Source organism: Ammospiza nelsoni, chromosome 1, assembly GCF_027579445.1.
Source record: "Ammospiza nelsoni isolate bAmmNel1 chromosome 1, bAmmNel1.pri, whole genome shotgun sequence".
NCBI classification, from domain to species: domain Eukaryota; kingdom Metazoa; phylum Chordata; class Aves; order Passeriformes; family Passerellidae; genus Ammospiza; species Ammospiza nelsoni.
In genome coordinates, this window is record NC_080633.1 from 71069450 (window position 1) to 71097107 (window position 27658).

Here is a 27658-nt window from a genome sequence, read left to right on the forward strand (position 1 = left end):
AGTATTACAAGAAATAACTTTCAGAAAAATGGTTTAAAAATGCACTGTTAATACCAGCAAAAAGAAACAGACCTCTGCAGCACTTAGAGTTCTTTCAGTGTTTCAAAAAAAGAACGTGCAAAAAAAATCCTCGTGTCACAAATGCTGTTTCAGCTTTGTCTTTGGTATTCCACAGTTAGAGTACATTCTTGTTAAAGGACTAGAACCAGATGAACGGTAAAAAAAATCTCAAGTGGTGATGGTTCTCACGATAAACACCCTCTAAGGACATCTGCTGCAAAATTGTTCTTTACTAAGTGCTGGTCCAGTTGTTAGCCAAAACCACACATCTACACAAGAAACCCAGCTAGAACCTGGAACAAGCTGCCAAAAACTCCTTTCAGCTCCAGGCAATGCACCAAGGCACTAAATTGATGAGTCTAGAAGATAAAAGGCGAGGGCAGCTACAAATGTGCTCCAGCCTTGTCACAAGCAAAAGTAACTTCACTCCCATGGGCTCTCACTGCCTGACTCTCCCTCCTGGGTATCAAAAGTGAACTCAAGCACAGAAAAAGCCCTCACAGAGCAAGTGGGATGGTTCTTGTGTCAGCAAGAACCTGGAGACGTCAGCACACAGGGACAGGAGGGGTTGGACATGGCAGTTGTTCCGTTTGTCTAAGCAGCTCACTGATTCCTGCCAAAACCGACATAAATAGCATGAAACTTCAGGCACAGCTGAAAGATACAATTAGTGCAAAAAGGAGCTACTCTGTTCCAGGGAAATATAAATTTATTCTGCGAGGGCACCTATGCTGCCAAGATATCTCCTCCTTAGGGACAGCAAAATCTGCCACAGAACAAAATGCTGCAAGTTTTCTTGTGCCGGATGAAGAAGAGGAAGGGATGATCAGCAGTAAATTCTGGAATTCTCATTGCACAGAAATTCATGACCAGCCCAGTGACAGCAGCTGCTTCAGTGCCTTCTTCATTGACTTCCACAAAGGATTTGTGAACCACTTCAGAGAGCACCAGCTCATTACCAGGTGAGATTCCTGAAAAGTCTGCCGTCCCTGACTCAAATGCATCAGGCATTCCCATGCTTCTTAAAATAGGTTTCAGATCATAATCTTCTTCCAGTTTAAATCTGGGTAAATACACCTTCACCTCTGTAGAATTCATCATTTCGGGACTGATCCAACCCATCAGCTTCTCAAGTGTAAGTTCTCTTTCCAGCTGAAGAAAAAAACGAAATTTACTTAATTACAGTGAGAACTGAGTCAATATTACATAGCCAAAGTAGTGATTTCTGTGTGTTTACTCACATAGCACGTAACATGCATCTTTCTTTTCCTGTGGATTAAGCATGAAGACTCTGGAGGTTTGAATTTTTGATTCGGGAATAAAAGGCACACAAAACCTTAGTAATAAACTCCTGGACAAGATTGCCAAAGAGCCCAAACTCGTATGCTACCCTCAGCACAAGAGATCCTGCCCTTTCCTCTGAGCCTCTTGCCAGCCAGTGAGCCACACACCACCTGCCAGCTGCTCAGCACACAACACCTACAGGACAAGCCACAACACTTCCAAAGAGCCCACCCAAAATCCCCTCTCCACATTCCATCATCACCACACTGTGCCTTCCCCACAACCACAGCTGACCTCTGCCCCTGAGCAGGGCCAGCTCTGCTTCCAGAGCCTCTGCCTAAGGGAGCAGCACACAGCCTGAGCAGCACTGACATGGCAGGGGCTGTCCCTTTGGGGACAGCGAGGAGAGGGACATTTCTGCTGGCCTGGAGCACCAGGGACACAATTGCGCTGGAACTCAACTGCAGGTCTCTGTGCAATTCAGACTTTCTTCCCTGGAAGGATTCAGCCTCTCTTTGCACTCAGCTCAACTACTTACTCTTTCCAAGCCTGTGGAGCCATCCTGGATTGCATCAGGGAGCAGGATGATCATGCTCAGCTCATTTCCCACATAGGGCAGCTCCAGGATTTTGGTCTGCAAGTCTCCAATGTAGGTCATGTTACAATTTGCCTCCTTGAACATCATCTGCACAGGTTTGGTCTCGTTCTAGAAATCAAGAGATGCCAACAGTTAGTGCTGAACTTCCCTGCTGGTCTCACATTACAAAGCAGGCAGCAAGTCACTCATGGCCTTTTAGGATTTGACCAAAGGGAACAGATCACACACCACAGAGGGTAGCCCTATCACTGCCTTTTGGAGAGCATGAGGTGCATACAGTGCATGATATTCCACCACAACTCAAAAGCAGATTATTCATCAGCCCTACATCCTTTTGGTGATGCATCTTGAAAGCTGGTTCTAAGCTTGCACAGCTGCAGGGAATAGAAAATGCAACAGTGTTTCTGGATTCTCCTGCCAGCTTTTTCAACACATTCCTATAGGAAGAGACCAAGGTGGCAGGAACTGAGTCATTCCAGCAGTCTCTGAAATGCTGTTGGAGGTACTCTTGGGGGAAGCAGCAACATTCCCTTATTTAGAAGTTATATGAGCCCTTACAAATATTCCTGGATTCATTTCACCACTGCAGGGAGGGACAGTTTCCAGACAGGCAGGAGATCTTCCATTTTCCACAATGGCTGCTTCAAGCAGGTGAGTTAAGGAAGGCACATTACCAGGTCTTGTTCCTGACTCCTGGAGGCCAACCCAGGGCTGCAAGGAATCCTGAGGGGCAGCCACAGCCTGCCCATGCCAGGGGCCACGTCCTCCTCAGGAGCACTGATCTACTTCTAAAAACAAGGCTGCAGAGAACACAGGTCTTCAGAGGAAATTTGTTTTCCATTTCACATGGATTGGCTCAGGGGCAGGAATGCAGCAAGGATGCTCTGACTGAAGAAGTCGGAAATTCACAAACTTTCACATCTGCCTTTGTGCTATATCAGAAGTTCTAGTAATGATGTGAAAGTTCAGAGAAAGTCAGCAAAGAGAGACCTCCAGGGAAAGGGAGGGGGAATAAGGAATCTCACAGAGCCTATCCAAGGGAACCCTGATTGAAAGCTCTCATTTCTTCTTAAAGGTGGTCATTTCAGATAACATCCACCTAACAGGGCATTGTCACAGTTTTAGCCCATCATACCTTATTAATGTGGAATGGCCACTCTCTGGTACTCTCTTTGTTGAACTGCTCTTTCCAGTTGCTTTTGAAATAGATGGCATTCACCAACACAAGCCTGGTCAGGGAATCAAGAGTCCCCTCTGCCAACAGGTTCTGAATTTTACCTTTATGACACAAAGAAAAAAACACACAATAATTAAAATGTTGACATGGATCTAATTATTCTCCAAGATAGTATCAAGTCACAATTTAATACACAACAGAGAAGAGAATTATGTATCAGGTACAGCAACAGCTCACTATTTGAGGTGTTTGAATTCACAATCCTCTATCCTGAACTAGGTGTTTACCCAGACAATGGCATCCATTAAACACAACTTGGAAAAGCACTCACCTTCAGTCCTTTCCTCCACCCAGCCATTGATTTGTTTCCTGGAATCCTCCCAAGCATGCAGGAAGTCCATCTGTTCCAGGCCAGCATGGTAGGATTTCTGACTGGACTCCATAAAAGACTAACAGGGACAGTCACAACAGATTTTCAGCAAGAGATTTACTCTCCATCAGACACAGATGATTCTTGCATTCTCCAAGGAAATCAGCCAGCTTTCCTTCCCCAGCTTCATACAGAGCCATTCAAGTTCAGGCTGACATATTCCTACTAGGATTTATTCCACTTCTTTAAACAATGAATGAATATTGTTATGACTTATGCACTGTATTACAAACTTCTACCCTTCATTAAGAAGAATGGGGGGGGGCAGGCATTCTTGTTTTTATTTTGTGCTTCATGGACATGACATTTAATTTCATAAATTACTTTAAGAGACTTCTGCTAAGGGATACATTAACCACTTGTCCCTCAGCCAAAGAGATGAATACATCACAGAACCCTCAAGTGTAGACACTGATGGATTTTACCCTGCTTTGCCATATTCAGAGCACGTGTTATTTAAAGGAGATTCTCCACCAAATTCAGACAACAGGCTCTGGTAGAATCAATTGCACTCCTGGATCTAAGGCCTGAGTTGTTGGAAAAAAAACTCCAAAGCCTGCCTTGATCTCCAGAGGAAAGAGGGAGCAAGTGCATTGTCCTGAGAATCATCACAAATTTAATGGCTACTTACTGGAAGAAACTCAAAGGTCTTTTCTCCATAGAGCCGGTTCGCAGTTCTCAGGATGTATTTGGTGTTTGGATCATTAATTTCAGAGAGAAGGGACTGATACCCACTGTGAGCATCCTGGGCATTCTTCAGACAAAGCACCTGCACAAAGACAGCATCTGCAGGGCTTGTACAAGTCATAAATTGGGGAGCAGCAGAATCAGCATTCCTGATTTTCCTTCCCCCAAGGCAAGCGCTACAGGACCACAGAATGGCTCAGTCTGGAAGGGACCTGTGGGGACAATCTGCTACAAAGCCCTGCCCAAGCAGGGACACCTAGAGCTGGAAGATCAGAATGTGTCCAGATGGATTTTGAGTATCTAAAACTATAGCAACAACATAGATTTCCCAGATATTTTCATAAAGTACATGGAAACATGATATGAGTTTACACTCCTCTCCTACTTTGCAATGGAAGCAAACATCCAAACCAACAGGACTGGTTCTGCACTTAATATTGTCACTTTCTACATAACACACAAGTCAAGAGATATTTGCTACCTGAAGAACTTTTTAAAAAGAAATAAATCAAGATGCAGTTACCAGTCTGAAATATAGACTGTGGGATATTGAAAATATTTTATTGTGCTTGGCTTCATTTTCAGAATGTGTATCACATGATAATAAGCCCAAGCAAGCAAGGAAAAAAAAAAAAATTTAGCCACCTATGGATCAAGTAAAAAAAACTCCAGGTACATTTTAATTACATATTAAAGAACATCAGTCTCAAACATGACAGAAAAAACTCACTCATATTAAATCCAGAAACTTCTTCATTATGTACTTAACAAAGCTCACGTTAAAAACCCAAAGAAAACAGGTCCTCTTTACACACACACCCCAGAGGAAGAGCTCTGCTCTCTCACACCACAGTGACAATCACAGTTTAGCACAAGGACATGTCACAGACTGGAAGACACATCTCTTCCTCAAATGATCCCATCAAATGCAATCCAGTGACTTTATTTTGACCTACCTTACAAATCTGGGCTTCAGTGCTACCTCTTGAACCCAGCAAAACCATGGACAAAGCAGAAGAAATACTAAATGGTGAAAAGAACACATTCTGCCCACTGTTCTTCTCACACAGCCTTCTTAAGAGGTCCACAGCAAAAGTGCTGTTTGCTGCACAGAGGCTTTCCATGCTTCCAAGCCTGGGACATCAAACACAGAATGAGAACTATTCAAATTTATTTGAACACAAAACAGTTATTTCTACCTTTTACCCAGCATAAACTAGGCAGCAAAGGCTGGAAAATTATCAGCTCACTGGAGACTGATTTGGTGCCACAAGCACCTGAAAATCCATACTACAGATTTGAGTTATTTTACTAATTTAGAGGCTACTTCTAAATTTCAATCCCATACCTACACTTTTTGTGACTTCTTTTGTGGTGATCAGGCACAACAGCATTTTCATCAGGACATACAGAAGGAAGTTTCTCGTGACTACACATAGCAAATAATTTCCATTTATTGGAGCACCAGAGCCAAAGTTAGTCATCAGAACAGCAGAATTACCAACTCTTACCTTTTCTAAGTCTGCAGACCTTCAGTGGTACCTGCAGCTGGCTCCTGTGCCTGCACGCTGGGTTTTAAACCTGCCAGCCAGGCTGGGAGAAATCAGCAGAAGGACTTTGCCTAAAAGCAAGAAAACTTGCAAGAATTTCATTGTCACTTAAACATTCTTTACTGAAAAATAAGAAAAAAACCCCCACAAACAAACTGAAAAAAGCACAAGAAGAAATGCCAAACAAACTGAAATCTCCAACCATACTAAGTAAATATAAATCACATTAAAACAGGATATTTGTCTGCACATTACCAACAACTTCGCTTATCGCTCCAAGTTTGTGGCACTACATAAAAAAGAAAAATTCATTGCATTATAACTGGAATTTGGAAGGATTTGTGCCGGCAAATCCACGTTTAAATTCTTCAGACTCACAGACCCGCATCCCCACACATTTCACTCACACAGCAGCTCTCCCCACACTTCTTGAAGCAGAACTGGCAGATTTGCTCCTTCCTTTTATACCCGCCCAAATGGGGGGAGGAGTTTTCATCAGAATTACGGGATTTCCTGAACTGCTCTCCCACAGAAATTCCTGGTATCACTGCCAGCTCTCTCCGGCAAACACGCAATCGGCACGGCAGCTCTGCAATGGTCTTTTAGCAAGCTCTGTGCTAAGACACCACCGGCACCTCCCGAGCCAACAGCTGAAGCAATGCCCGGGTGGCGCTTTCGCTTTCCTTCCCCTTCCTTGCTCCGCCCGTGCGAGCCCCGCACCCAAACCCTTCGCAGCCCGCACCCCTCGCAGCCCGAGAAGCGCCGCGCTTTCGGCAGCCCAGCAAACATTGCCGCCTTTGCCCCGACACCGCCCCATTCCCGCAGGATGCCCCGCGGGCGGGGACAGCGCGGAGCTGCCCCGGGCCCCGCCCGCCCCGCGCAGCCCCAGCGCGGCCGAGGCCGCTGGGCCGCGTCCCTGCCCCTGCCCGGCCGGCGACAGCCGCGAGAGGAGACAGCGCCCGCCGGGCCGGGCCGGGCCGGGCACACCGAACCCCGCCGGGCCTGCCAGGAGCCGCTTCTGTCAGAGACAGCCCGACACATACGTGCGTCATGTACAACGGGAAAAGGACAAACAGACCCATGCAGAGCTCACACTTCTTTTATTATTCCAGCAACAGGACCCACAACATACATCCCGGTGTAAGGAAAGCGGTTACATCCCTGTCTTTGGTACTATACAGGTAAACTACGGGGTCTCAGAGAATATTAGTAGGATAAACATAGAACAGTAGCAGAAAAAAAATTTGAAATTAAGGCTTTCTTCTTCAAATATTCCATAGGCACCATGTGCTCTTTTTTTCACTCTTTCTTAAATAACCAAAACCAGGGGACAGGGAATAAACCCAAGTGTCCTGGGTTGATGTAAAAAAGGTATTCACCTCAAATACCACCCAGGGACAGCTCTGATTACAGCCCACTTTCATTCCCACTCTTGCCTAAGTGCGGCTCCAGCTGTTAGCCAAAAGCCCCCATCTATGCAGGATGTTCAGCAATACCTGGAACAGGCTGCCAAAAACTCCTTTCAGCTCCAGGCAATGTATCAAGGCACTCAATGAAGGAGACTGGAAGGTAAAAGGCAAGGGCAGCTGCAAATGTGCTCCAGCCTTGTCACAAGCAAAGGTAACAATCCCATGGGCTCTCACTGCCTGACTCTGCCTGCTGACACCACAAGTGAACTCAAGCACAGAAAAAGCACTCACAGAGCAAGTGGGATGGTTCTTGTGTCAGCAAGAACCTGGAGACCTCAGCACACAGGGACAGGAGGGGTTGGACATGGCACGTGCTCTGTTTGTCTAAGCAGATCTGTTATTCCTGCTAAGCCTAAGATCAAGACTACAGAAGAAAATCAGGCACAGCTAAAAGAAAGAATTAGTGCAGAATGAGCCACCATGTTCTAGGGGAACATAAATTTATCTTCTGAAGGCACCTATGCTGCCAAGACATCTCCACTTTAGGGACAGCAAAATCTGCCACAGAACAAAATGCTGCAAGTTTTCTTGTGCCGGATGAAGAAGAGGAAGGGATGATCAGCAGTAAAATTTGAAGACATTTTTGCGCATAATGCGATTATTTCTACAGCTGTGGCAGCAGCTGCTTCAGTGCCTTCTTCATTGACTACCACAAAGGATTTGTGAACCACTTCAGAGAGCACCAGCTCATTACCAGGAGAGATGACAGGTGACATTCCTGAAAAGTCTGCCTTCCCTGACTCAAATGCATCAGGCATTCCCATGCTTCTTAAAATAGGTTGCAGATCATAATTTTCTTCCAGTTTAAATCTGGGTAAATACACCTTCACCTCTGTAGAATTCATCATTTCGGGACTGATCCAACCCATCAGCTTCTCATATGTAAGTTCTCTTTCCAGCTGAAGAAAAATTCCAAATTTACTTAATTACAATGAGAATTGAGACCATATTACAAAGCCAAAGTAGTGATTTCTGTGTGTTTATTCACATAGCACATAACACGCATCTTTCTTTTCCTGTGGATTAAGCATGAAGACTGGGGGTTTTCATTTTGTTTTTAATTGGGGAATAAATGACTCAAGAAGCCTTGTTAATAAACTCCTGGTCCAGAGTTCCAAAGAGCCCAAACTCGTATGCTACCCTCAGCACAAAAGAGATGCTGCCCTTTCCTCTGAGCCTCTTGCCAGCCAGTGAGCCACACACCACCTGCCAGCTGCTCAGCACACAACACCTACAGGACAAGCCACAACACTTCCAAAGAGCCCACCCAAAATCCCCTCTCCACATTCCATCATCACCACACTGTGCCTTCCCCACAACCACAGCTGACCTCTGCCCCTGAGCAGGGCCAGCTCTGCTTCCAGAGCCTCTGCCTAAGGGAGCAGCACACAGCCTGAGCAGCACTGACATGGCAGGGGCTGTCCCTTTGGGGACAGCGAGGAGAGGGACATTTCTGCTGGCCTGGAGCACCAGGGACACAATTGCGCTGGAACTCAACTGCAGGTCTCTGTGCAATTCAGACTTTCTTCCCTGGAAGGATTCAGCCTCTCTTTGCACTCAGCTCAACTACTTACTCTTTCCAAGCCTGTGGAGCCATCCTGGATTGCATCAGGGAGCAGGATGATCATGCTCAGCTCATTTCCCACATAGGGCAGCTCCAGGATTTTGGTCTGCAAGTCTCCAATGTAGGTCATGTTAAAAGTTGCCTCCTTGAACATCATCTGCACAGGTTTGGTCTCTTTCTAAAAATCAAGAGATGCCAACAGTTAGTGCTGAGCTTCCCTGCTGGTCTCACATTACAAAGCAGGCAGCAAGTCACTCATGGCCTTTTAGGATTTGACCAAAGGGAACAGATCACACACCACAGAGGGTAGCCCTATCACTGCCTTTTGGAGAGCATGAGGTGCATACAGTGCATGATATTCCACCACAACTCAAAAGCAGATTATTCATCAGCCCTACATCCTTTTGGTGATGCATCTTGAAAGTTGGTTCTAAGCTTGCACAGCTGCAGGGAATAGAAAATGCAACAGTGTTTCTGGATTCTCCTGCCAGCTTTTTCAACACATTCCTATAGGAAGAGACCAAGGTGGCAGGAACTGAGTCATTCCAGCAGTCTCTGAAATGCTGTTGGAGGTACTCTTGGGGGAAGCAGCAACATTCCCTTATTTAGAAGTTATATCAGCACTTTCAAATATTCCTGGATTCATTTCACCACTGCAGGGAGGGACAGTTTCCAGACAGGCAGGAGATCTTCCATTTTCCACAATGGCCGCTTCAAGCAGGTGAGTTAAGGAAGGCACATTACCAGGTCTTGTTCCTGACTCCTGGAGGCCAACCCAGGGCTGCAAGGAATCCTGAGGGGCAGCCACAGCCTGCCCATGCCAGGGGCCAAGTCCTCCTCAGGAACACTGATCTACTTCTAAAAACAAGGCTGCAGAGAACACAGGTCTTCAGAGGGAATTTGTTTTCCATTTCACATGGATTGACTCAGGGGCAGGAATGCAGCAAGGATGCTCTGACTGAAGAAGTCGGAAATTCACAAACTTTCACATCTGCCTTTGTGCTATATCAGAAGTTCTAGTAATGATGTGAAAGTTCAGAGAAAGTCAGCAAAGAGAGACCTCCAGGGAAAGGGAGGGGGAATAAGGATTCTTACAGAGCCTATCCAAGGGAACCCTGATTGAAAGATGTCATTTCTTCTTAAAGGTGGTCATTTCAGATAACATCCACCTAACAGGGCATTGTCACAGTTTTAGCCCATCATACCTTATTAATGTGGAATGGCCACTCTCTGGTACTCTCTTTGTTGAACTGCTCTTTCCAGTTGCCTTTGAAATAGATGGCATTCACCAACACAAGCCTGGTCAGGGAATCAAGAGTCCCCTCTGCCAACAGGTTCTGAATTTTACCTTTATGACACAAAGAAAAAACACACATAAATTTAGAGGTTGACACGGATCTAATTATTCTCCAAGATAGTATCAAGTCTCCATTTGTTACACAACAGACAAGAGAATTATGTACCACGTATAGCAACATCTCACTATTTGAGTTGTTTGAATTCACAATCCTATATCCTGAACTAGGTGTTTACCCAGACAATGGCATCCATTAAACACAACTTGGAAAAGCACTCACCTTCAGTCCTTTCCTCCACCCAGCCATTGATTTGTTTCCTGGAATCCTCCCAAGCATGCAGGAAGTCCATCTGTTCCAGGCCAGCATGGTAGGATTTCTGACTGGACTCTATAAAAGACTAACAGGGACATTCACAACACATTTTCAGCAAGATATTTACTCTCCTTCAGACACAGATGATTCTTGCATTCTCCAAGGAAATCAGCCAGCTTTCCTTCCCCAGCTTCATGCAGAGCCATTCAAGTTCAGGCTGACATATTCCTACTAGGATTTATTCCACTTCTTTAAACAATGAATGAATATTGTTATGACTTATGCACTGTATTACAAACTTCTACCCTTCATTAAGAAGAATGGGGGGGGGGCAGGCATTCTTGTTTTTATTTTGTGCTTCATGGACATGACATTTAATTTCATAAATTACTTTAAGAGACTTCTGCTAAGGGATACATTAACCACTTGTCCCTCAGCCAAAGAGATGAATACATCACAGAACCCTCAAGTGTAGACACTGATGGATTTTACCCTGCTTTGCCATATTCAGAGCACGTGTTATTTAAAGGAGATTCTCCACCAAATTCAGACAACAGGCTCTGGTAGAATCAATTGCACTCCTGGATCTAAGGCCTGAGTTGTTGGAAAAAAAACTCCAAAGCCTGCCTTGATCTCCAGAGGAAAGAGGGAGCAAGTGCATTGTCCTGAGAATCATCACAAATTTAATGGCTACTTACTGGAAGAAACTCAAAGGTCTTTTCTCCATAGAGCCGGTTCGCAGTTCTCAGGATGTATTTGGTGTTTGGATCATTAATTTCAGAGAGAAGGGACTGATACCCACTGTGAGCATCCTGGGCATTCTTCAGACAAAGCACCTGCACGAAGACAGCATCTGCAGGGCTTGTACAAGTCATAAATTGGGGAGCAGCAGAGTCAGCATTCCCGATTTTCCTTCCCCCAAGGCAAGCGCTACAGGATCACAGAATGGCTCAGTCTGGAAGGGACCTGTGGGGACAATCTGCTACAAAGCCCTGCCCAAGCAGGGACACCTAGAGCTGGAAGATCAGAATGTGTCCAGATGGATTTTGAGTATCTAAAACTATAGCAACAACATAGAATTCCCAGATATTTTCATAAAGTACATGGAAACACGATATGAGTTTACACTCCTCTCCTACTTTGCAATGGAAGCAAACATCCAAACCAACAGGACTGGTTCTGTACTTAATATTGTCACTTTCTACATAACACACAAGTCAAGAGATATTTGCTACCTGACTAACTTTTTAAAAATAAATAAATCAAGATGCAGTTACCAGTCTGAAAGATAGACTGTGGGATATTGAAAATATTTTATTGTGCTTGGCTTCATTTTCAGAATGTGTATCACATGATAATAAGCCCAAGCAAGCAAGGAAAAAAAAAATATGTAGCCACCTATGGATCAAGTAAAAAAAACTCCAGGTACATTTTAATTACATATTAAAGAACATCAGTCTCAAACATGACAGAAAAAACTCACTCATATTAAATCCAGAAACTTCTTCATTATGTACTTAACAAAGTTCACGTTAAAAACAGAAAGAAAACAGGTCCTCTTTACACACACACCCCAGAGGAAGAGCTCTGCTCTCTCACACCACAGTGACAATCACAGTTTAGCACAAGGACATGTCACAGACTGGAAGACACATCTCTTCCTCAAACGATCCCATCAAATGCAATGCAGTGACTTTATTTTGACCTACCTTACGAATCTGGGCTTCAGTGCTACCTCTTGAACCCAGCAAAACCATGGACAAAGAAGAAGAAATACTAAATGGTGAAAAGAACACATTCTGCCCACTGTTCTTCTCACACAGCTTTCTTAACAGGTCCACAGCAAAAGTGCTGTTTGCTGCACAGAGGCTTTCCATGCTTCCAAGCCTGGGACATCAAACACAGAATGCTTCAAATTTATTTGAATACAAATCAGTTATTTATTATTTGCATACCTTCTACACTTCCCAGCATAAACTAGGCAACAAAGGCTGGAAAATTATTGACTCACTGGAGACTGATTTTGTTCCACAAGCACCTGAGATCCCATACCACACATTTGAATTATTTTACCAGTTTAGTGTCTGCTTCTAAATTTCAATCCCATACCTACACAGTGTGACATCTTTTGACGTGATCAGGCACAACAGCATTTTCTGCAGGACTTCCTGAAAGAAGTTCCTCATGACTCCCCCAGAGCCAGAGTTCGACAGCAGACCAGCAGTATTACCAACTCTTACCTTCTCTAAGTCTCCAGACCTTCTGTGGTATCTGCAGCTTGCTTCTACGTGTGCACAGAGAGATTTAAATCTGCCAACCAGGCTGGCAGGAGTCAGCAGAAGGACTTTGCCTAAAAGCAAAAGAACGAGCAAGAATTTGTCACAAAAACATTCATTACCGAAAAACAAGAAACAGAAGCCCCACATCAATCAGACTGAAAAGAACCAGAATAGGAACCCCAAAAAAACTAAAATCCCCCACCATACCAAGCATATCTCAATCACAATACAAAAGGATACTTCTTCCCCTACAACCGTTTTTATCACTCTATGGATATGTTAACGAACTATATATAAAATGAAAATACGTTGCATTATAACTGGATATTGGAACGATTTGTGCCGGCAAATGCACGTTTAAATTCTTCAGACTCACAGACCCGCATCCCCACACATTTCACTCACACAGCAGCTCTCCCCACACTTCTTGAAGCAGAACTGGCAGATTTGCTCCTTCCTTTCATACCCACCCAAATCTGGGGAGGAGTTTTGAACAGAATTTCGGGATTTCCTTCACTGCCCTCCCACAGAAATTCCTGGTATCACTGCCAGCTCTCTCCGGCACACACGCAATCGGCACGGCAGCTCTGCAATGGTCTTTTAGCAAGCTCTGTGCTAAGACACCACCGGCACCTCGCGAGCCAACAGCTGAAGCAAGGCGCCGGTGCCGCTTTCGCTTTCCTTCCCCTTCCTTGCTCCGCCCGTGCGAGCCCCGCACCCAAACCCTTCGCAGCCCGCACCCCTCGCAGCCCGAGAAGCGCCGCGCTTTCGGCAGCCCAGCAAACATTGCCGCCTTTGCCCCGACACCGCCCCATTCCCGCAGGATGCCCCGCGGGCGGGGACAGCGCGGAGCTGCCCCGGGCCCCGCCCGCCCCGCGCAGCCCCAGCGCGGCCGAGGCCGCTGGGCCGCGTCCCTGCCCCTGCCCGGCCGGCGACAGCCGCGAGAGGAGACAGCGCCCGCCGGGCCGGGCCGGGCCGGGCACACCGAACCCCGCCGGGCCTGCCAGGAGCCGCTTCTGTCAGAGACAGCCCGACACATACGTGCGTCATGTACAACGGGAAAAGGACAAACAGACCCATGCAGAGCTCACACTTCTTTTATTATTCCAGCAACAGGACCCACAACATACATCGCGGTGTAAGGAAAGCGGTTACATCCCTGTCTTTGGTACTATACAGGTAAACTACGGGGTCTCAGAGAATATTAGTAGGATAAACATAGAACAGTAGCAGAAAAAAAATTTGAAATTAAGGCTTTCTTCTTCAAATATTCCATAGGCACCATGTGCTCTTTTTTTCACTCTTTCTTAAATAACCAAAACCAGGGGACAGGGAATAAACCCAAGTGTCCTGGGGTGATGTAAAAAAGGTATTCACCTCAAATACCACCCAGGGACACCTCTGATTACAGCCCACTTTCATTCCCACTCTTGCCTAAGTGCGGCTCCAGCTGTTAGCCAAAAGCCACCATCTATGCAGGATGTTCAGCAATACCTGGAACAGGCTGCCAAAAACTCCTTTCAGCTCCAGGCAATGTATCAAGGCACTCAGTGCAGGAGACTGGAAGATAAAAGGCAAGGGCAGCTGCAAATGTGCTCCAGCCTTGTCACAAGCAAAGGTAACAATCCCATGGGCTCTCACTGCCTGACTCTGCCTGCTGACACCACAAGTGAACTCAAGCACAGAAAAAGCACTCACAGAACAAGTGGGATGGTTCTTGTGTCAGCAAGAACCTGGAGACCTCAGCACACAGGGACAGGAGGGGTTGGACATGGCAGTTGCTCTGTTTGTCTAAGCAGATCTGTTATTCCTGCCAAGCCTAAGATCCAGACTACAGAAGAAGATCAGGCACAGCTGAAAGAAACAATTAGTGCAGAATGAGTCACCTTGTTCTAGGGAAACATAAATTTATTGTCTGAAGGCACCTATGCTGCCAAGACATCTCCTCCTTAGGGACAGCAAAATCTGCCACAGAACAAAATGCTGCAAGTTTTGTTGTGCCGGATTAAAAAGAGGAAGGGATGATCAGCAATGAATTTTGGAGTGGACATTATTGCACCAGAACACGCACACATTCGAATAGCTGTGGCAGCAGCTGCTTCAGTGCCTTCTTCATTGACTTCCACAAAGGATTTGTGAATCACTTCAGAGAGCACCAGCTCATTACCAGGTGAGATTCCTGAGAAGTCTGCCTTCCCTGACTCCAATGCATCAGGCATTCCCATGCTTCTTAAAATAGGTTTCAGATCATAATTTTCTTCCAGTTTAAATCTGGGTAAATACACCTTCACCTCTGTAGAATTCATCATTTCTGGACAGATCCAACCCATCAGCTTCTCAAGTGTAAGTTCTCTTTCCAGCTGAAGAAAAATTCCAAATTTACTTATTTACAATGAGAATTGAGACCATATTACATAGCCAAAGTAGTGATTTCTGTATGTTTATTCACATAGCACATAACATTCATGGGGGCTCTCCCTTTGTTATGCATGAAGACTCTGGGGTTTTTCTTTTAGATTTTAACTGGGGAATAAATGACTCAAGAAGCCTTGGTAATAATCTCCTGGTCCAGAGTTCCGAAGAGCCCAAACTCGTATGCTACCCTCAGCACAAAAGAGATCCTGCCCTTTCCTCTGAGCCTCTTGCCAGCCAGTGAGCCACACACCACCTGCCAGCTGCTCAGCACACAACACCTACAGGACAAGCCACAGCACTTCCAAAGAGCCCACCCAAAATCCCCTCTCCACATTCCATCATCACCACACTGTGCCTTCCCCACAACCACAGCTGACCTCTGCCCCTGAGCAGGGCCAGCTCTGCTTCCAGAGCCTCTGCCTAAGGGAGCAGCACACAGCCTGAGCAGCACTGACATGGCAGGGGCTGTCCCTTTGGGGACAGCGAGGAGAGGGACATTTCTGCTGGCCTGGAGCACCAGGGACACAATTGCGCTGGAACTCAACTGCAGGTCTCTGTGCAATTCAGACTTTCTTCCCTGGAAGGATTCAGCCTCTCTTTGCACTCAGCTCAACTACTTACTCTTTCCAAGCCTGTGGAGCCATCCTGGATTGCATCAGGGAGCAGGATGATCATGCTCAGCTCATTTCCCACATAGGGCAGCTCCAGGATTTTGGTCTGCAAGTCTCCAATGTAGGTCATGTTAAAAGTTGCCTCCTTGAACATCATCTGCACAGGTTTGGTCTCGTTCTAGAAATCAAGAGATGCCAACAGTTAGTGCTGAGCTTCTCTGCTGGTCTCACACTACAAAGCAGGCAGCAAGTCACTCATGGCCTTTTAGGATTTGACCAAAGGGAACAGATCACACACCACAGAGGGCAGCCCTATCACTGCCTTTTGGAGAGCATGAGGTGCATACAGTGCATGATATTCCACCACAACTCAAAAGCAGATTATTCATCAGCCCTACATCCTTTTGGTGATGCATCTTGAAAGTTGGTTCTAAGCTTGCACAGCTGCAGGGAATAGAAAATGCAACAGTGTTTCTGGATTCTCCTGCCAGCTTTTTCAACACATTCCTATAGGAAGAGACCAAGGTGGCAGGAACTGAGTCATTCCAGCAGTCTCTGAAATGCTGTTGGAGGTACTCTTGGGGGAAGCAGCAACATTCCCTTATTGAGAAGTTATATCAGCCCTTTCAAATATTCCTGGATTCATTTCACCACTGCACACTGAGAGACAGTTTCCAGACAGGCAGGAGATCTTCCATTTTCCACAATGGCCGCTTCAAGCAGGTGAGTTAAGGAAGGCACATTACCAGGTCTTGTTCCTGACTCCTGGAGGCCAACCCAGGGCTGCAAGGAATCCTGAGGGGCAGCCACAGCCTGCCCATGCCAGGGGCCACGTCCTCCTCAGGAACACTGATCTACTTCTAAAACAAGGCTGCAGAGAACACAGGTCTTCAGAGGGAATTTGTTTTCCATTTCACATGGATTGGCTCAGGGGCAGAAAAGTTGCAGGGAAGTTCTGACTGAAGAAGATTTAAATGCACAAACTTTCACACCTCTCTTTGTGCTACATGAAAGGTTCTATAATGATGTAAAAGTTCAGAGAAACTCAGCAAAGAGAAACTTCCTGTGAAAGGGAGGGGGAATAAGGAATCTCACAGAGCCTATCCAAGGGAACCCTGATTAAAAGATGTCATTTCTTCTTAAAGGTGGTCATTTCAGACAACATCCACCTAACAGGGCATTGTCAGCATTTTAGCCCATCATACCTTATTAATTTGGAATGGCCACTCTCTGGTACTCGCTTTCCTGAAAGGCTTTCCCCAGTTGCCTTTGAAATAGATGGCATTCACCAACACAAGCCTGGTCAGGGAATCAAGAGTCCCCTCTGCCAACAGGTTCTGAATTTTACCTTTATGACACAAAGAAAAAAACACACAATAATTAAAATGTTGACACGGATCTAATTATTCTCCAAGATAGTATCAAGTCACCATTTAATACACAACAGACAAGAGAATTATGTACTAGGCACAGCAATATCTCACTATTTGAGTTGTTTGAATTCACAATCCTATATCCTGAACTAGGTGTTTACCCAGACAATGGCATCCATTAAACACAACTTGGAAAAGCACTCACCTTCAGTCCTTTCCTCCACCCAGCCATTGATTTGTTTCCTGGAATCCTCCCAAGCATGCAGGAAGTCCATCTGTTCCAGGCCAGCATGGTAGGATTTCTGACTGGACTCTATAAATGACTAACAGGGACAGTCACAACACATTTTCAGCAAGAGATTTACTCTCCTTCAGACACAGATGATTCTTGCATCCTCCAAGGAAATCAGCCAGCTTTCCTTCCCCAGCTTCATACAGAGCCATTCAAGTTCAGGCTGACATGTTCCTACAAGGATTTATACTACTTCTTTGAGCAAGGAATCAATATTGTTACAGTTTATGCACTGTACTACAAACTTCTACCCTTCATTCACAAGGATTGGGGGGGGGGGGGTCATGTTTTTATTTTCTACTTCATGAAGATGACATATAATTTTATAAATTACTTTATAAGACTTTTGCTAAGAAATACATCAATCACTTCTCACACATCGAAACTGATGAATGCATCACAGCACCGTCAAGATGAAAGACGGATGGATTTTACCCTGCTTAGCATCACTTGTCCACGCAGAACGCAAATTATTTAAAGGAGATCTCCACCAAATTCAGACACTGGGCTCTGGCAGAATCTATTGCACTCCTGGCTCTCAGCACAGAAAATCTGTCAGGCAAACCCCGAAGACTGCCTTGACCTTCAGAGGATAGAGGCACTAAGTACATTATCCTAAGAAATGCCACGAATTTAATGGCTACTTACTGGAAGAAACTCAAAGGTCTTTTCTCCATAGAGGCGGTTCGCAGTTCTCAGGATGTATTTGGTGTTTGGATCATTAATTTCAGAGACAAGGAACTCATACCCATTGTGAGCATCCTGGGCATTCTTCAGACAAAGCACCTGCACAAAGACAGCATCTGCAGGGCTTGCACAAGTCATAAATTGGGGAGCAGCAGAGTCAGGAGTCCTGATTTTCCTTCCCTCAAGGCAAGCGCTACAGGATCACAGAATGGCTCAGTCTGGAAGGGACCTGTGGGGACAATCTGCTACAAAGCCCTGCCCAAGCAAGGACAACTAGAGTTGGTAGCTCAGACTGTCTCCATGGATTTTGAGCATCTATAACTACAGCAACAGCACAGGTTTTGGAGAAATTTTTATAAAGTACATGGAAACAAGATCTGAGGTTATACTTCAGTCCCACTTTGCAAAGGAAGCAAACATCCAAACCAAAAGGACTGGTCCTGCGTTTAATATTGTTACATCCTGCATAAAACACAAGCCAATTGATAATTGCTACCTGAGCACATTTTTAAAAAGGAATTAATCAAACTGCAGTTTCCAGTTTAAATATAGACAGTCGGATTTTTAATATATTTTTTATATGCCTGGCTTCCTTTTCAGAACATGTATCATCTGATAATAAACCCAAGCAAGGAAGGAAAAGAAAATAATTTATGTAGCCACCTACTGATCAATAAACACAAATCCAGGAACATTCTAGTTACATATTATAGAGGATCGCTCTTAAAAACCACAAAGAAAACTGCACACAGTAAATCCAGAAACTTCTTCATTTGTTACTGAACAAAGCTCACACTAAAAAGTCAAAGAAAACAGGTTCTGTATACACACACCCCCCAGAGGAAGAGCTCTGCTCTCTCACACCACAGTGACAATCACAGTTTAGCACAAGGACATGTCACAGACTGGAAGACACATCTCTTCCTCAAATGATCCCATCAAATGCAATCCAGTGACTTTATTTTGACCTACCTTACGAATCTGGGCTTCAGTGCTACCTCTTGAACCCAGCAAAACCATGGACAAAGCAGAAGAAATACTAAATGGTGAAAAGAACACATTCTGCCCACTGTTCTTCTCACACAGCCTTCTTAACAGGTCCACAGCAAAAGTGCTGTTTGCTGCACAGAGGCTTTCCATGCTTCCAAGCCTGGGACATCAAACACAGAATGCTTCAAATTTATTTGAATACAAATCAGTTATTTCTACCTTCTACACTTCCCAGCATAAACTAGGCAGCAAAGACTGGAAAATTATCAGCTCACTGGAGACTGATGTGGTGCCACAAGCACCTGAAAATCCATACTACAGATTTGAGTTATTTTACTAATTTAGAGGCTACTTCTAAATTTCAATCCCATACCTACACTTTTTGTGACTTCTTTTGTGGTGATCAGGCACAACAGCATTTTCATCAGGACATACAGAAGGAAGTTTCTCGTGACTACACATAGCAAATAATTTCCATTTATTGGAGCACCAGAGCCAAAGTTAGTCATCAGAACAGCAGAATTACCAACTCTTACCTTTTCTAAGTCTGCAGACCTTCAGTGGTACCTGCAGCTGGCTCCTGTGCCTGCACGCTGGGTTTTAAACCTGCCAGCCAGGCTGGGAGAAGTCAGCAGAAGGACTTTGCCTAAAAGCAAGAAAACTTGCAAGAATTTCATTGTCACTTAAACATTCTTTACTGAAAAATAAGAAAAAAACCCCCACAAACAAACCGAAAAAAAGCACAAGAAGAAATGCCAAACAAACTGAAATCTCCAACCATACTAAGTAAATATAAATCACATTAAAACAGGATATTTGCTCTGCACATTACCAACAACTTCGCTTATCGCTCCAAGTTTGTGGCACTACATATAAAAAAAAATTCATTGCATTATAACTGGAATTTGGAAGGATTTATGCTGGCAAATCCACGTTTAAGCTCTTCTGACTGACACACCCCGCATCCCCACACATTTCACTCACACAGCAGCTCTCCCTACACTTCTTGAAGCAGAACTGGCAGTTTTGCTCCTTCCTTTTATACCCGCCCAAATGGGGGGAGGAGTTTTCATCAGAATTACGGGATTTCCTGAACTGCTCTCCCACAGAAATTCCTGGTATCACTGCCAGCTCCGGCACACACGCAATCGGCACGGCAGCTCTGCAATGGTCTTTTAGCAAGCTCTGTGCTAAGACACCACCGGCACCTCCCGAGCCAACAGCTGAAGCAAGGCGCCGGTGCCGCTTTCGCTTTCCTTCCCCTTCCTTGCTCCGCCCGTGCGAGCCCCGCACCCAAACCCTTCGCAGCCCGCACCCCTCGCAGCCCGAGAAGCGCCGCGCTTTCGGCAGCCCAGCAAACATTGCCGCCTTTGCCCCGACACCGCCCCATTCCCGCAGGATGCCCCGCGGGCGGGGACAGCGCGGAGCTGCCCCGGGCCCCGCCCGCCCCGCGCAGCCCCAGCGCGGCCGAGGCCGCTGGGCCGCGTCCCTGCCCCTGCCCGGCCGGCGACAGCCGCGAGAGGAGACAGCGCCCGCCGGGCCGGGCCGGGCCGGGCACACCGAACCCCGCCGGGCCTGCCAGGAGCCGCTTCTGTCAGAGACAGCCCGACACATACGTGCGTCATGTACAACGGGAAAAGGACAAACAGACCTATGCAGAGCTCACACTTCTTTTATTATTCCAGCAACAGGACCCACAACATACATCCCGGTGTAAGGAAAGCGGTTACATCTCTGTCTTTGGTATTAAACTGGTAAACTATGCTGTCTCAGAGAATATTAGTAGGATAAACATAGAACAGTAGCAAAAAAAAATATTTTGCAATTAAGACTTTCTCCTTCAAATACTCCATAGGCACCATCTGCCTTTTTATTTCATTCTTTTTTAAAGGACCAGAACCAGGGGACAGGGAATAAACCCAAGTGTCCTGGGGTGATGTAAAAAAGGTATTCGCCTCAAATACCACCCAGGGACAGCTCCGATAATAGCCCACTTTCATTCCCACTCTTGCCTAAGTGCGGCTCCAGCTGTTAGCCAAAAGCCCCCATCTATGCAGGATGTTCAGCAATACCTGGAACAGGCTGCCAAAAACTCCTTTCAGCTCCAGGCAATGTATCAAGGCACTCAATGAAGGAGACTGGAAGGTAAAAGGCAAGGGCAGCTACAAATGTGCTCCAGCCTTGTCACAAGCAAAGGTAACAATCCCATGGGCTCTCACTGCCTGACTCTGCCTGCTGACACCACAAGTGAACTCAAGCACAGAAAAAGCGCTCACAGAGCAAGTGGGATGGTTCTTGTGTCAGCAAGAACCTGGAGACCTCAGCACACAGGGACAGGAGGGGTTGGACATGGCACTTGCTCTGTTTGTCTAAGCAGATCTGTTATTCCTGCCAAGCCTAAGATGAAAACTATAGAAGAAGAGCAGGAACAGCTGAAAGAAACAATTGGTGCAGAATGAGCCACCTTGTTCTAGGGAAATATAAATTTATTTTCCGAAAGCACCTATGCTGCCAAGACATCTCCTCCTTAGGGACAGCAAAATCTACCACAGAACAAAATGCTGCAAGTTTTGTTGTGCCGGATGAAGAAGAGGAAGGGATGATCAGCAGTAAATTCTATAATGGACATTATTATTTCAGAGCCCTCACAGAATAGCATAGCTGTGGCAGCAGCTGCTTCAGTGCTTTCTTCATTGACTTCCACAAAGGATTTGTGAACCACTTCAGAGAGCACCAGCTCATTACCAGGAGAGATGACAGGTGACATTCCTGAAAAGTCTGCCTTCCCCAAATCAAATGCATCAGGCATTCCCATGCTTCTTAAAATAGGTTTCAGATCATAATTTTCTTCCAGTTTAAATCTGGGTAAATACACCTTCACCTCTGTAGAATTCATCATTTCGGGACTGATCCAACCCATCAGCTTCTCAAGTGTAAGTTCTCTTTCCAGCTGAAGAAAAATTCCAAATTTACTTAATTATAATGAGAATTGAGACCATATTACAAAGCCAAAGTAGTGATTTCTGTGTGTTTATTCACATAGCACATAACACGCATCTTTCTTTTCCTGTGGATTAAGCATGAAGACTGGGGGTTTTCATTTCGTTTTTAATTGGGGAATAAATGACTCAAGAAGCCTTGGTAATAAACTCCTGGTCCAGAGTTCCGAAGAGCCCAAACTCGTATGCTACCCTCAGCACAAAAGAGATCCTGCCCTTTCCTCTGAGCCTCTTGCCAGCCAGTGAGCCACACACCACCTGCCAGCTGCTCAGCACACAACACCTACAGGACAAGCCACAGCACTTCCAAAGAGCCCACCCAAAATCCCCTCTCCACATTCCATCATCACCACACTGTGCCTTCCCCACAACCACAGCTGACCTCTGCCCCTGAGCAGGGCCAGCTCTGCTTCCAGAGCCTCTGCCTAAGGGAGCAGCACACAGCCTGAGCAGCACTGACATGGCAGGGGCTGTCCCTTTGGGGACAGCGAGGAGAGGGACATTTCTGCTGGCCTGGAGCACCAGGGACACAATTGCGCTGGAACTCAACTGCAGGTCTCTGTGCAATTCAGACTTTCTTCCCTGGAAGGATTCAGCTTCTCTTTGCACTCAGCTCAACTACTTACTCTTTCCAAGCCTGTGGAGCCATCCTGGATTGCATCAGGGAGCAGGATGATCATGCTCAGCTCATTTCCCACATAGGGCAGCTCCAGGATTTTGGTCTGCAAGTCTCCAATGTAGGTCATGTTAAAATTTGCCTGCTTGAACATCATCTGCACAGGTTTGGTCTCGTTCTAGAAATCAAGAGATGCCAACAGTTAGTGCTGAGCTTCTCTGCTGGTCTCACACTACAAAGCAGGCAGCAAGTCACTCATGGCCTTTTAGGATTTGACCAAAGGGAACAGATCACACACCACAGAGGGTAGCCCTATCACTGCCGTTTGGAGAGCATGAGGTGCATACAGTGCATGATATTCCACCACAACTCAAAAGCAGATTATTCATCAGCCCTACATCCTTTTGGTGATGCATCTTGAAAGCTGGTTCTAAGCTTGCACAGCTGCAGGGAATAGAAAATGCAACAGTGTTTCTGGATTCTCCTGCCAGCTTTTTCAACACATTCCTATAGGAAGAGACCAAGGTGGCAGGAACTGAGTCCTTCCAGCAGTCTCTGAAATGCTGTTGGAGGTACTCTTGGGGGAAGCAGCAACATTCCCTTATTGAGAAGTTATATCAGCCCTTTCAAATATTCCTGGATTCATTTCACCACTGCACACTGAGAGACAGTTTCCAGACAGGCAGGAGATCTTCCATTTTCCACAATGGCCGCTTCAAGCAGGTGAGTTAAGGAAGGCACATTACCAGGTCTTGTTCCTGACTCCTGGAGGCCAACCCAGGGCTGCAAGGAATCCTGAGGGGCAGCCACAGCCTGCCCATGCCAGGGGCCAAGTCCTCCTCAGGAACACTGATCTACTTCTAAAAACAAGGCTGCAGAGAACACAGGACTTCAGAGGAAATTTGTTTTCCATTTCACATGGATTGGCTCAGGGGCAGGAATGCAGCAAGGATGCTCTGACTGAAGAAGTCGGAAATTCACAAACTTTCACATCTGCCTTTGTGCTATATCAGAAGTTCTAGTAATGATGTGAAAGTTCAGAGAAAGTCAGCAAAGAGAGACCTCCAGGGAAAGGGAGGGGGAATAAGGAATCTCACAGAGCCTATCCAAGGGAACCCTGATTGAAAGCTCTCATTTCTTCTTAAAGGTGGTCATTTCAGATAACATCCACCTAACAGGGCATTGTCACAGATTTAGCCCATCATACCTTATTAATGTGGAATGGCCACTCTCTGGTACTCTCTTTGTTGAACTGCTCTTTCCAGTTGCCTTTGAAATAGATGGCATTCACCAACACAAGCCTGGTCAGGGAATCAAGAGTCCCCTCTGCCAACAGGTTCTGAATTTTACCTTTATGACACAAAGAAAAAACACACATAAATTTAGAGGTTGACATGGATCTAATTATTCTCCAAGATAGTATCAAGTCTCCATTTGTTACACAACAGACAAGAGAATTATGTACCACGTATAGCAACATCTCACTATTTGAGTTGTTTGAATTCACAATCCTATATCCTGAACTAGGTGTTTACCCACACAATGGCATCCATTAAACACAACTTGGAAAAGCACTCACCTTCAGTCCTTTCCTCCACCCAGCCATTGATTTGTTTCCTGGAATCCTCCCAAGCATGCAGGAAGTCCATCTGTTCCAGGCCAGCATGGTAGGATTTCTGACTGGACTCTATAAAAGACTAACAGGGACATTCACAACACATTTTCAGCAAGAGATTTACTCTCCTTCAGACACAGATGATTCTTGCATTCTCCAAGGAAATCAGCCAGCTTTCCTTCCCCAGCTTCATGCAGAGCCATTCAAGTTCAGGCTGACATATTCCTACTAGGATTTATTCCACTTCTTTAAACAATGAATGAATATTGTTATGACTTATGCACTGTATTACAAACTTCTACCCTTCATTGAGAAGAATGGGGGGGGGGCAGGCATTCTTGTTTTTATTTTGTGCTTCATGGACATGACATTTAATTTCATAAATTACTTTAAGAGACTTCTGCTAAGGGATACATTAACCACTTGTCCCTCAGCCAAAGAGATGAATACATCACAGAACCCTCAAGTGTAGACACTGATGGATTTTACCCTGCTTTGCCATATTCAGAGCACGTGTTATTTAAAGGAGATTCTCCACCAAATTCAGACAACAGGCTCTGGTAGAATCAATTGCACTCCTGGATCTAAGGCCTGAGTTGTTGGAAAAAAAACTCCAAAGCCTGCCTTGATCTCCAGAGGAAAGAGGGAGCAAGTGCATTGTCCTGAGAATCATCACAAATTTAATGGCTACTTACTGGAAGAAACTCAAAGGTCTTTTCTCCATAGAGGCGGTTTGCAGTTCTCAGGATGTATTTGGTGTTTGGATCATTAATTTCAGAGAGAAGGGACTGATACCCACTGTGAGCATCCTGGGCATTCTTCAGACAAAGCACCTGCACGAAGACAGCATCTGCAGGGCTTGTACAAGTCATAAATTGGGGAGCAGCAGAGTCAGCATTCCCGATTTTCCTTCCCCCAAGGCAAGCGCTACAGGATCACAGAATGGCTCAGTCTGGAAGGGACCTGTGGGGACAATCTGCTACAAAGCCCTGCCCAAGCAGGGACACCTAGAGCTGGAAGATCAGAATGTGTCCAGATGGATTTTGAGTATCTAAAACTATAGCAACAACATAGAATTCCCAGATATTTTCATAAAGTACATGGAAACACGATATGAGTTTACACTCCTCTCCTACTTTGCAATGGAAGCAAACATCCAAACCAACAGGACTGGTTCTGTACTTAATATTGTCACTTTCTACATAACACACAAGTCAAGAGATATTTGCTACCTGACTAACTTTTTAAAAAGAAATAAATCAAGATGCAGTTACCAGTCTGAAAGATAGACTGTGGGATATTGAAAATATTTTATTGTGCTTGGCTTCATTTTCAGAATGTGTATCACATGATAATAAGCCCAAGCAAGCAAGGAAAAAAAAAATATGTAGCCACCTATGGATCAAGTAAAAAAAACTCCAGGTACATTTTAATTACATATTAAAGAACATCAGTCTCAAACATGACAGAAAAAACTCACTCATATTAAATCCAGAAACTTCTTCATTATGTACTTAACAAAGTTCACGTTAAAAACAGAAAGAAAACAGGTCCTCTTTACACACACACCCCAGAGGAAGAGCTCTGCTCTCTCACACCACAGTGACAATCACAGTTTAGCACAAGGACATGTCACAGACTGGAAGACACATCTCTTCCTCAAACGATCCCATCAAATGCAATGCAGTGACTTTATTTTGACCTACCTTACGAATCTGGGCTTCAGTGCTACCTCTTGAACCCAGCAAAACCATGGACAAAGAAGAAGAAATACTAAATGGTGAAAAGAACACATTCTGCCCACTGTTCTTCTCACACAGCTTTCTTAACAGGTCCACAGCAAAAGTGCTGTTTGCTGCACAGAGGCTTTCCATGCTTCCAAGCCTGGGACATCAAACACAGAATGCTTCAAATTTATTTGAATACAAATCAGTTATTTATTATTTGCATACCTTCTACACTTCCCAGCATAAACTAGGCAACAAAGGCTGGAAAATTATCGGCTCACTGGAGACTGATTTTGTTCCACAAGCACCTGAGATCCCATACCACACATTTGAATTATTTTACCAGTTTAGTGTCTGCTTCTAAATTTCAATCCCATACCTACACAGTGTGACATCTTTTGACGTGATCAGGCACAACAGCATTTTCTGCAGGACTTCCTGAAAGAAGTTCCTCATGACTCCCCCAGAGCCAGAGTTCGACAGCAGACCAGCAGTATTACCAACTCTTACCTTCTCTAAGTCTCCAGACCTTCTGTGGTCTCTGCAGCTTGCTTCTACGTGTGCACAGAGAGATTTAAATCTGCCAACCAGGCTGGCAGGAGTCAGCAGAAGGACTTTGCCTAAAAGCAACAGAACGAGCAAGAATTTGTCACAAAAACATTCATTACCGAAAAACAAGAAACAGAAGCCCCACATCAATCAGACTGAAAAGAACCAGAATAGGAACCCCAAAAAAACTAAAATCCCCCACCATACCAAGCATATCTCAATCACAATACAAAAGGATACTTCTTCCCCTACAACCGTTTTTATCACTCTATGGATATGTTAACGAACTATATATAAAATGAAAATACGTTGCATTATAACTGGATATTGGAACGATTTGTGCCGGCAAATTCACGTTTAAATTCTTCAGACTCACAGACCCGCATCCCCACACATTTCACTCACACAGCAGCTCTCCCCACACTTCTTGAAGCAGAACTGGCAGATTTGCTGCTTCCTTTCATACCCACCCAAATCTGGGGAGGAGTTTTGAACAGAATTTCGGGATTTCCTTCACTGCCCTCCCACAAAAATTCCTGGTATCACTGCCAGCTCTCTCCGGCAAACACGCAATCGGCACGGCAGCTCTGCAATGGTCTTTTAGCAAGCTCTGTGCTAAAGAAAACGCCGGCACCTCCCGAGCCAACATCTAAAGCAAGGCGCCGGTGCCGCTTTCGCTTTCCTTCCCCTTCCTTGCACCGCCCGTGCGAGCCCCGCACCCAAACCCTTCGCAGCCCGCACCCCTCGCAGCCCGAGAAGCGCCGCGCTTTCGGCAGCCCAGCAAACATTGCCGCCTTTGCCCCGACACCGCCCCATTCCCGCAGGATGCCCCGCGGGCGGGGACAGCGCGGAGCTGCCCCGGGCCCCGCCCGCCCCGCGCAGCCCCAGCGCGGCCGAGGCCGCTGGGCCGCGTCCCTGCCCCTGCCCGGCCGGCGACAGCCGCGAGAGGAGACAGCGCCCGCCGGGCCGGGCCGGGCCGGGCCGGGCACACCGAACCCCGCCGGGCCTGCCAGGAGCCGCTTCTGTCAGAGACAGCCCGACACATACGTGCGTCAGGTACAACGGGAAAAGGACAA

General features: G+C 45.7%; 4 protein-coding genes across 16 annotated transcripts; all 4 read right to left on the reverse strand.

Annotated features, from left to right (window-relative positions):
- Positions 1-751: 751 nt before the first annotated feature.
- On the reverse strand, positions 752-12780 carry LOC132073431 (serpin B6-like). Of its 5 annotated transcripts, none has more exons than XM_059472520.1 (8): positions 6529-6547; positions 5748-5857; positions 5193-5370; positions 4181-4318; positions 3451-3568; positions 3078-3220; positions 1883-2050; positions 752-1212 (listed from the first exon to the last, which is right to left on the reverse strand). In XM_059472520.1, exons 3-8 carry the CDS (start codon positions 5358-5360, stop codon positions 811-813), a joined length of 1137 nt encoding a protein of 378 aa, XP_059328503.1. In that variant the 5' UTR covers positions 5361-5370; positions 5748-5857; positions 6529-6547; the 3' UTR covers positions 752-810. The 5 variants fall into 5 exon arrangements, with proteins under 5 accessions (XP_059328503.1, XP_059328495.1, XP_059328521.1 ...); XM_059472512.1 differs by lacking the exon at positions 6529-6547 and adding an exon at positions 6042-6429; XM_059472538.1 differs by lacking the exon at positions 6529-6547 and adding an exon at positions 6194-6419 and having other exon boundaries at positions 5767-5857.
- LOC132073365 (serpin B6-like) lies at positions 6870-20095 on the reverse strand. Of its 4 annotated transcripts, none has more exons than XM_059472406.1 (8): positions 20061-20095; positions 12670-12779; positions 12139-12316; positions 11128-11265; positions 10397-10514; positions 10025-10167; positions 8830-8997; positions 6870-8154 (listed from the first exon to the last, which is right to left on the reverse strand). In XM_059472406.1, exons 3-8 carry the CDS (start codon positions 12304-12306, stop codon positions 7738-7740), a joined length of 1152 nt encoding a protein of 383 aa, XP_059328389.1. In that variant the 5' UTR covers positions 12307-12316; positions 12670-12779; positions 20061-20095; the 3' UTR covers positions 6870-7737. The 4 variants fall into 4 exon arrangements, with proteins under 4 accessions (XP_059328389.1, XP_059328398.1, XP_059328372.1 ...); XM_059472415.1 differs by lacking the exon at positions 20061-20095 and adding an exon at positions 13449-13534; XM_059472389.1 differs by lacking the exon at positions 20061-20095 and adding an exon at positions 13179-13269.
- LOC132073389 (serpin B6-like) lies at positions 13790-27049 on the reverse strand. Of its 5 annotated transcripts, none has more exons than XM_059472427.1 (8): positions 26988-27049; positions 19613-19722; positions 19059-19236; positions 18048-18185; positions 17313-17430; positions 16940-17082; positions 15745-15912; positions 13790-15068 (listed from the first exon to the last, which is right to left on the reverse strand). In XM_059472427.1, the coding sequence occupies exons 3-8, from the start codon at positions 19224-19226 to the stop codon at positions 14658-14660; spliced, it is 1146 nt and encodes a 381-aa protein (XP_059328410.1). In that variant the 5' UTR covers positions 19227-19236; positions 19613-19722; positions 26988-27049; the 3' UTR covers positions 13790-14657. The 5 variants fall into 5 exon arrangements, with proteins under 5 accessions (XP_059328410.1, XP_059328436.1, XP_059328426.1 ...); XM_059472453.1 differs by lacking the exon at positions 19613-19722 and adding an exon at positions 26544-26653 and having other exon boundaries at positions 26988-27036; XM_059472443.1 differs by lacking the exon at positions 26988-27049 and adding an exon at positions 20392-20453.
- LOC132073352 (serpin B6-like) lies at positions 20733-27384 on the reverse strand. Of its 2 annotated transcripts, none has more exons than XM_059472376.1 (8): positions 27324-27384; positions 26544-26653; positions 26013-26190; positions 25002-25139; positions 24271-24388; positions 23899-24041; positions 22702-22869; positions 20733-22026 (listed from the first exon to the last, which is right to left on the reverse strand). In XM_059472376.1, exons 3-8 carry the CDS (start codon positions 26178-26180, stop codon positions 21604-21606), a joined length of 1158 nt encoding a protein of 385 aa, XP_059328359.1. In that variant the 5' UTR covers positions 26181-26190; positions 26544-26653; positions 27324-27384; the 3' UTR covers positions 20733-21603. The 2 variants fall into 2 exon arrangements, with proteins under 2 accessions (XP_059328359.1, XP_059328351.1); XM_059472368.1 differs by lacking the exon at positions 27324-27384 and adding an exon at positions 26988-27037.
- Positions 27385-27658: the final 274 nt, after the last annotated feature.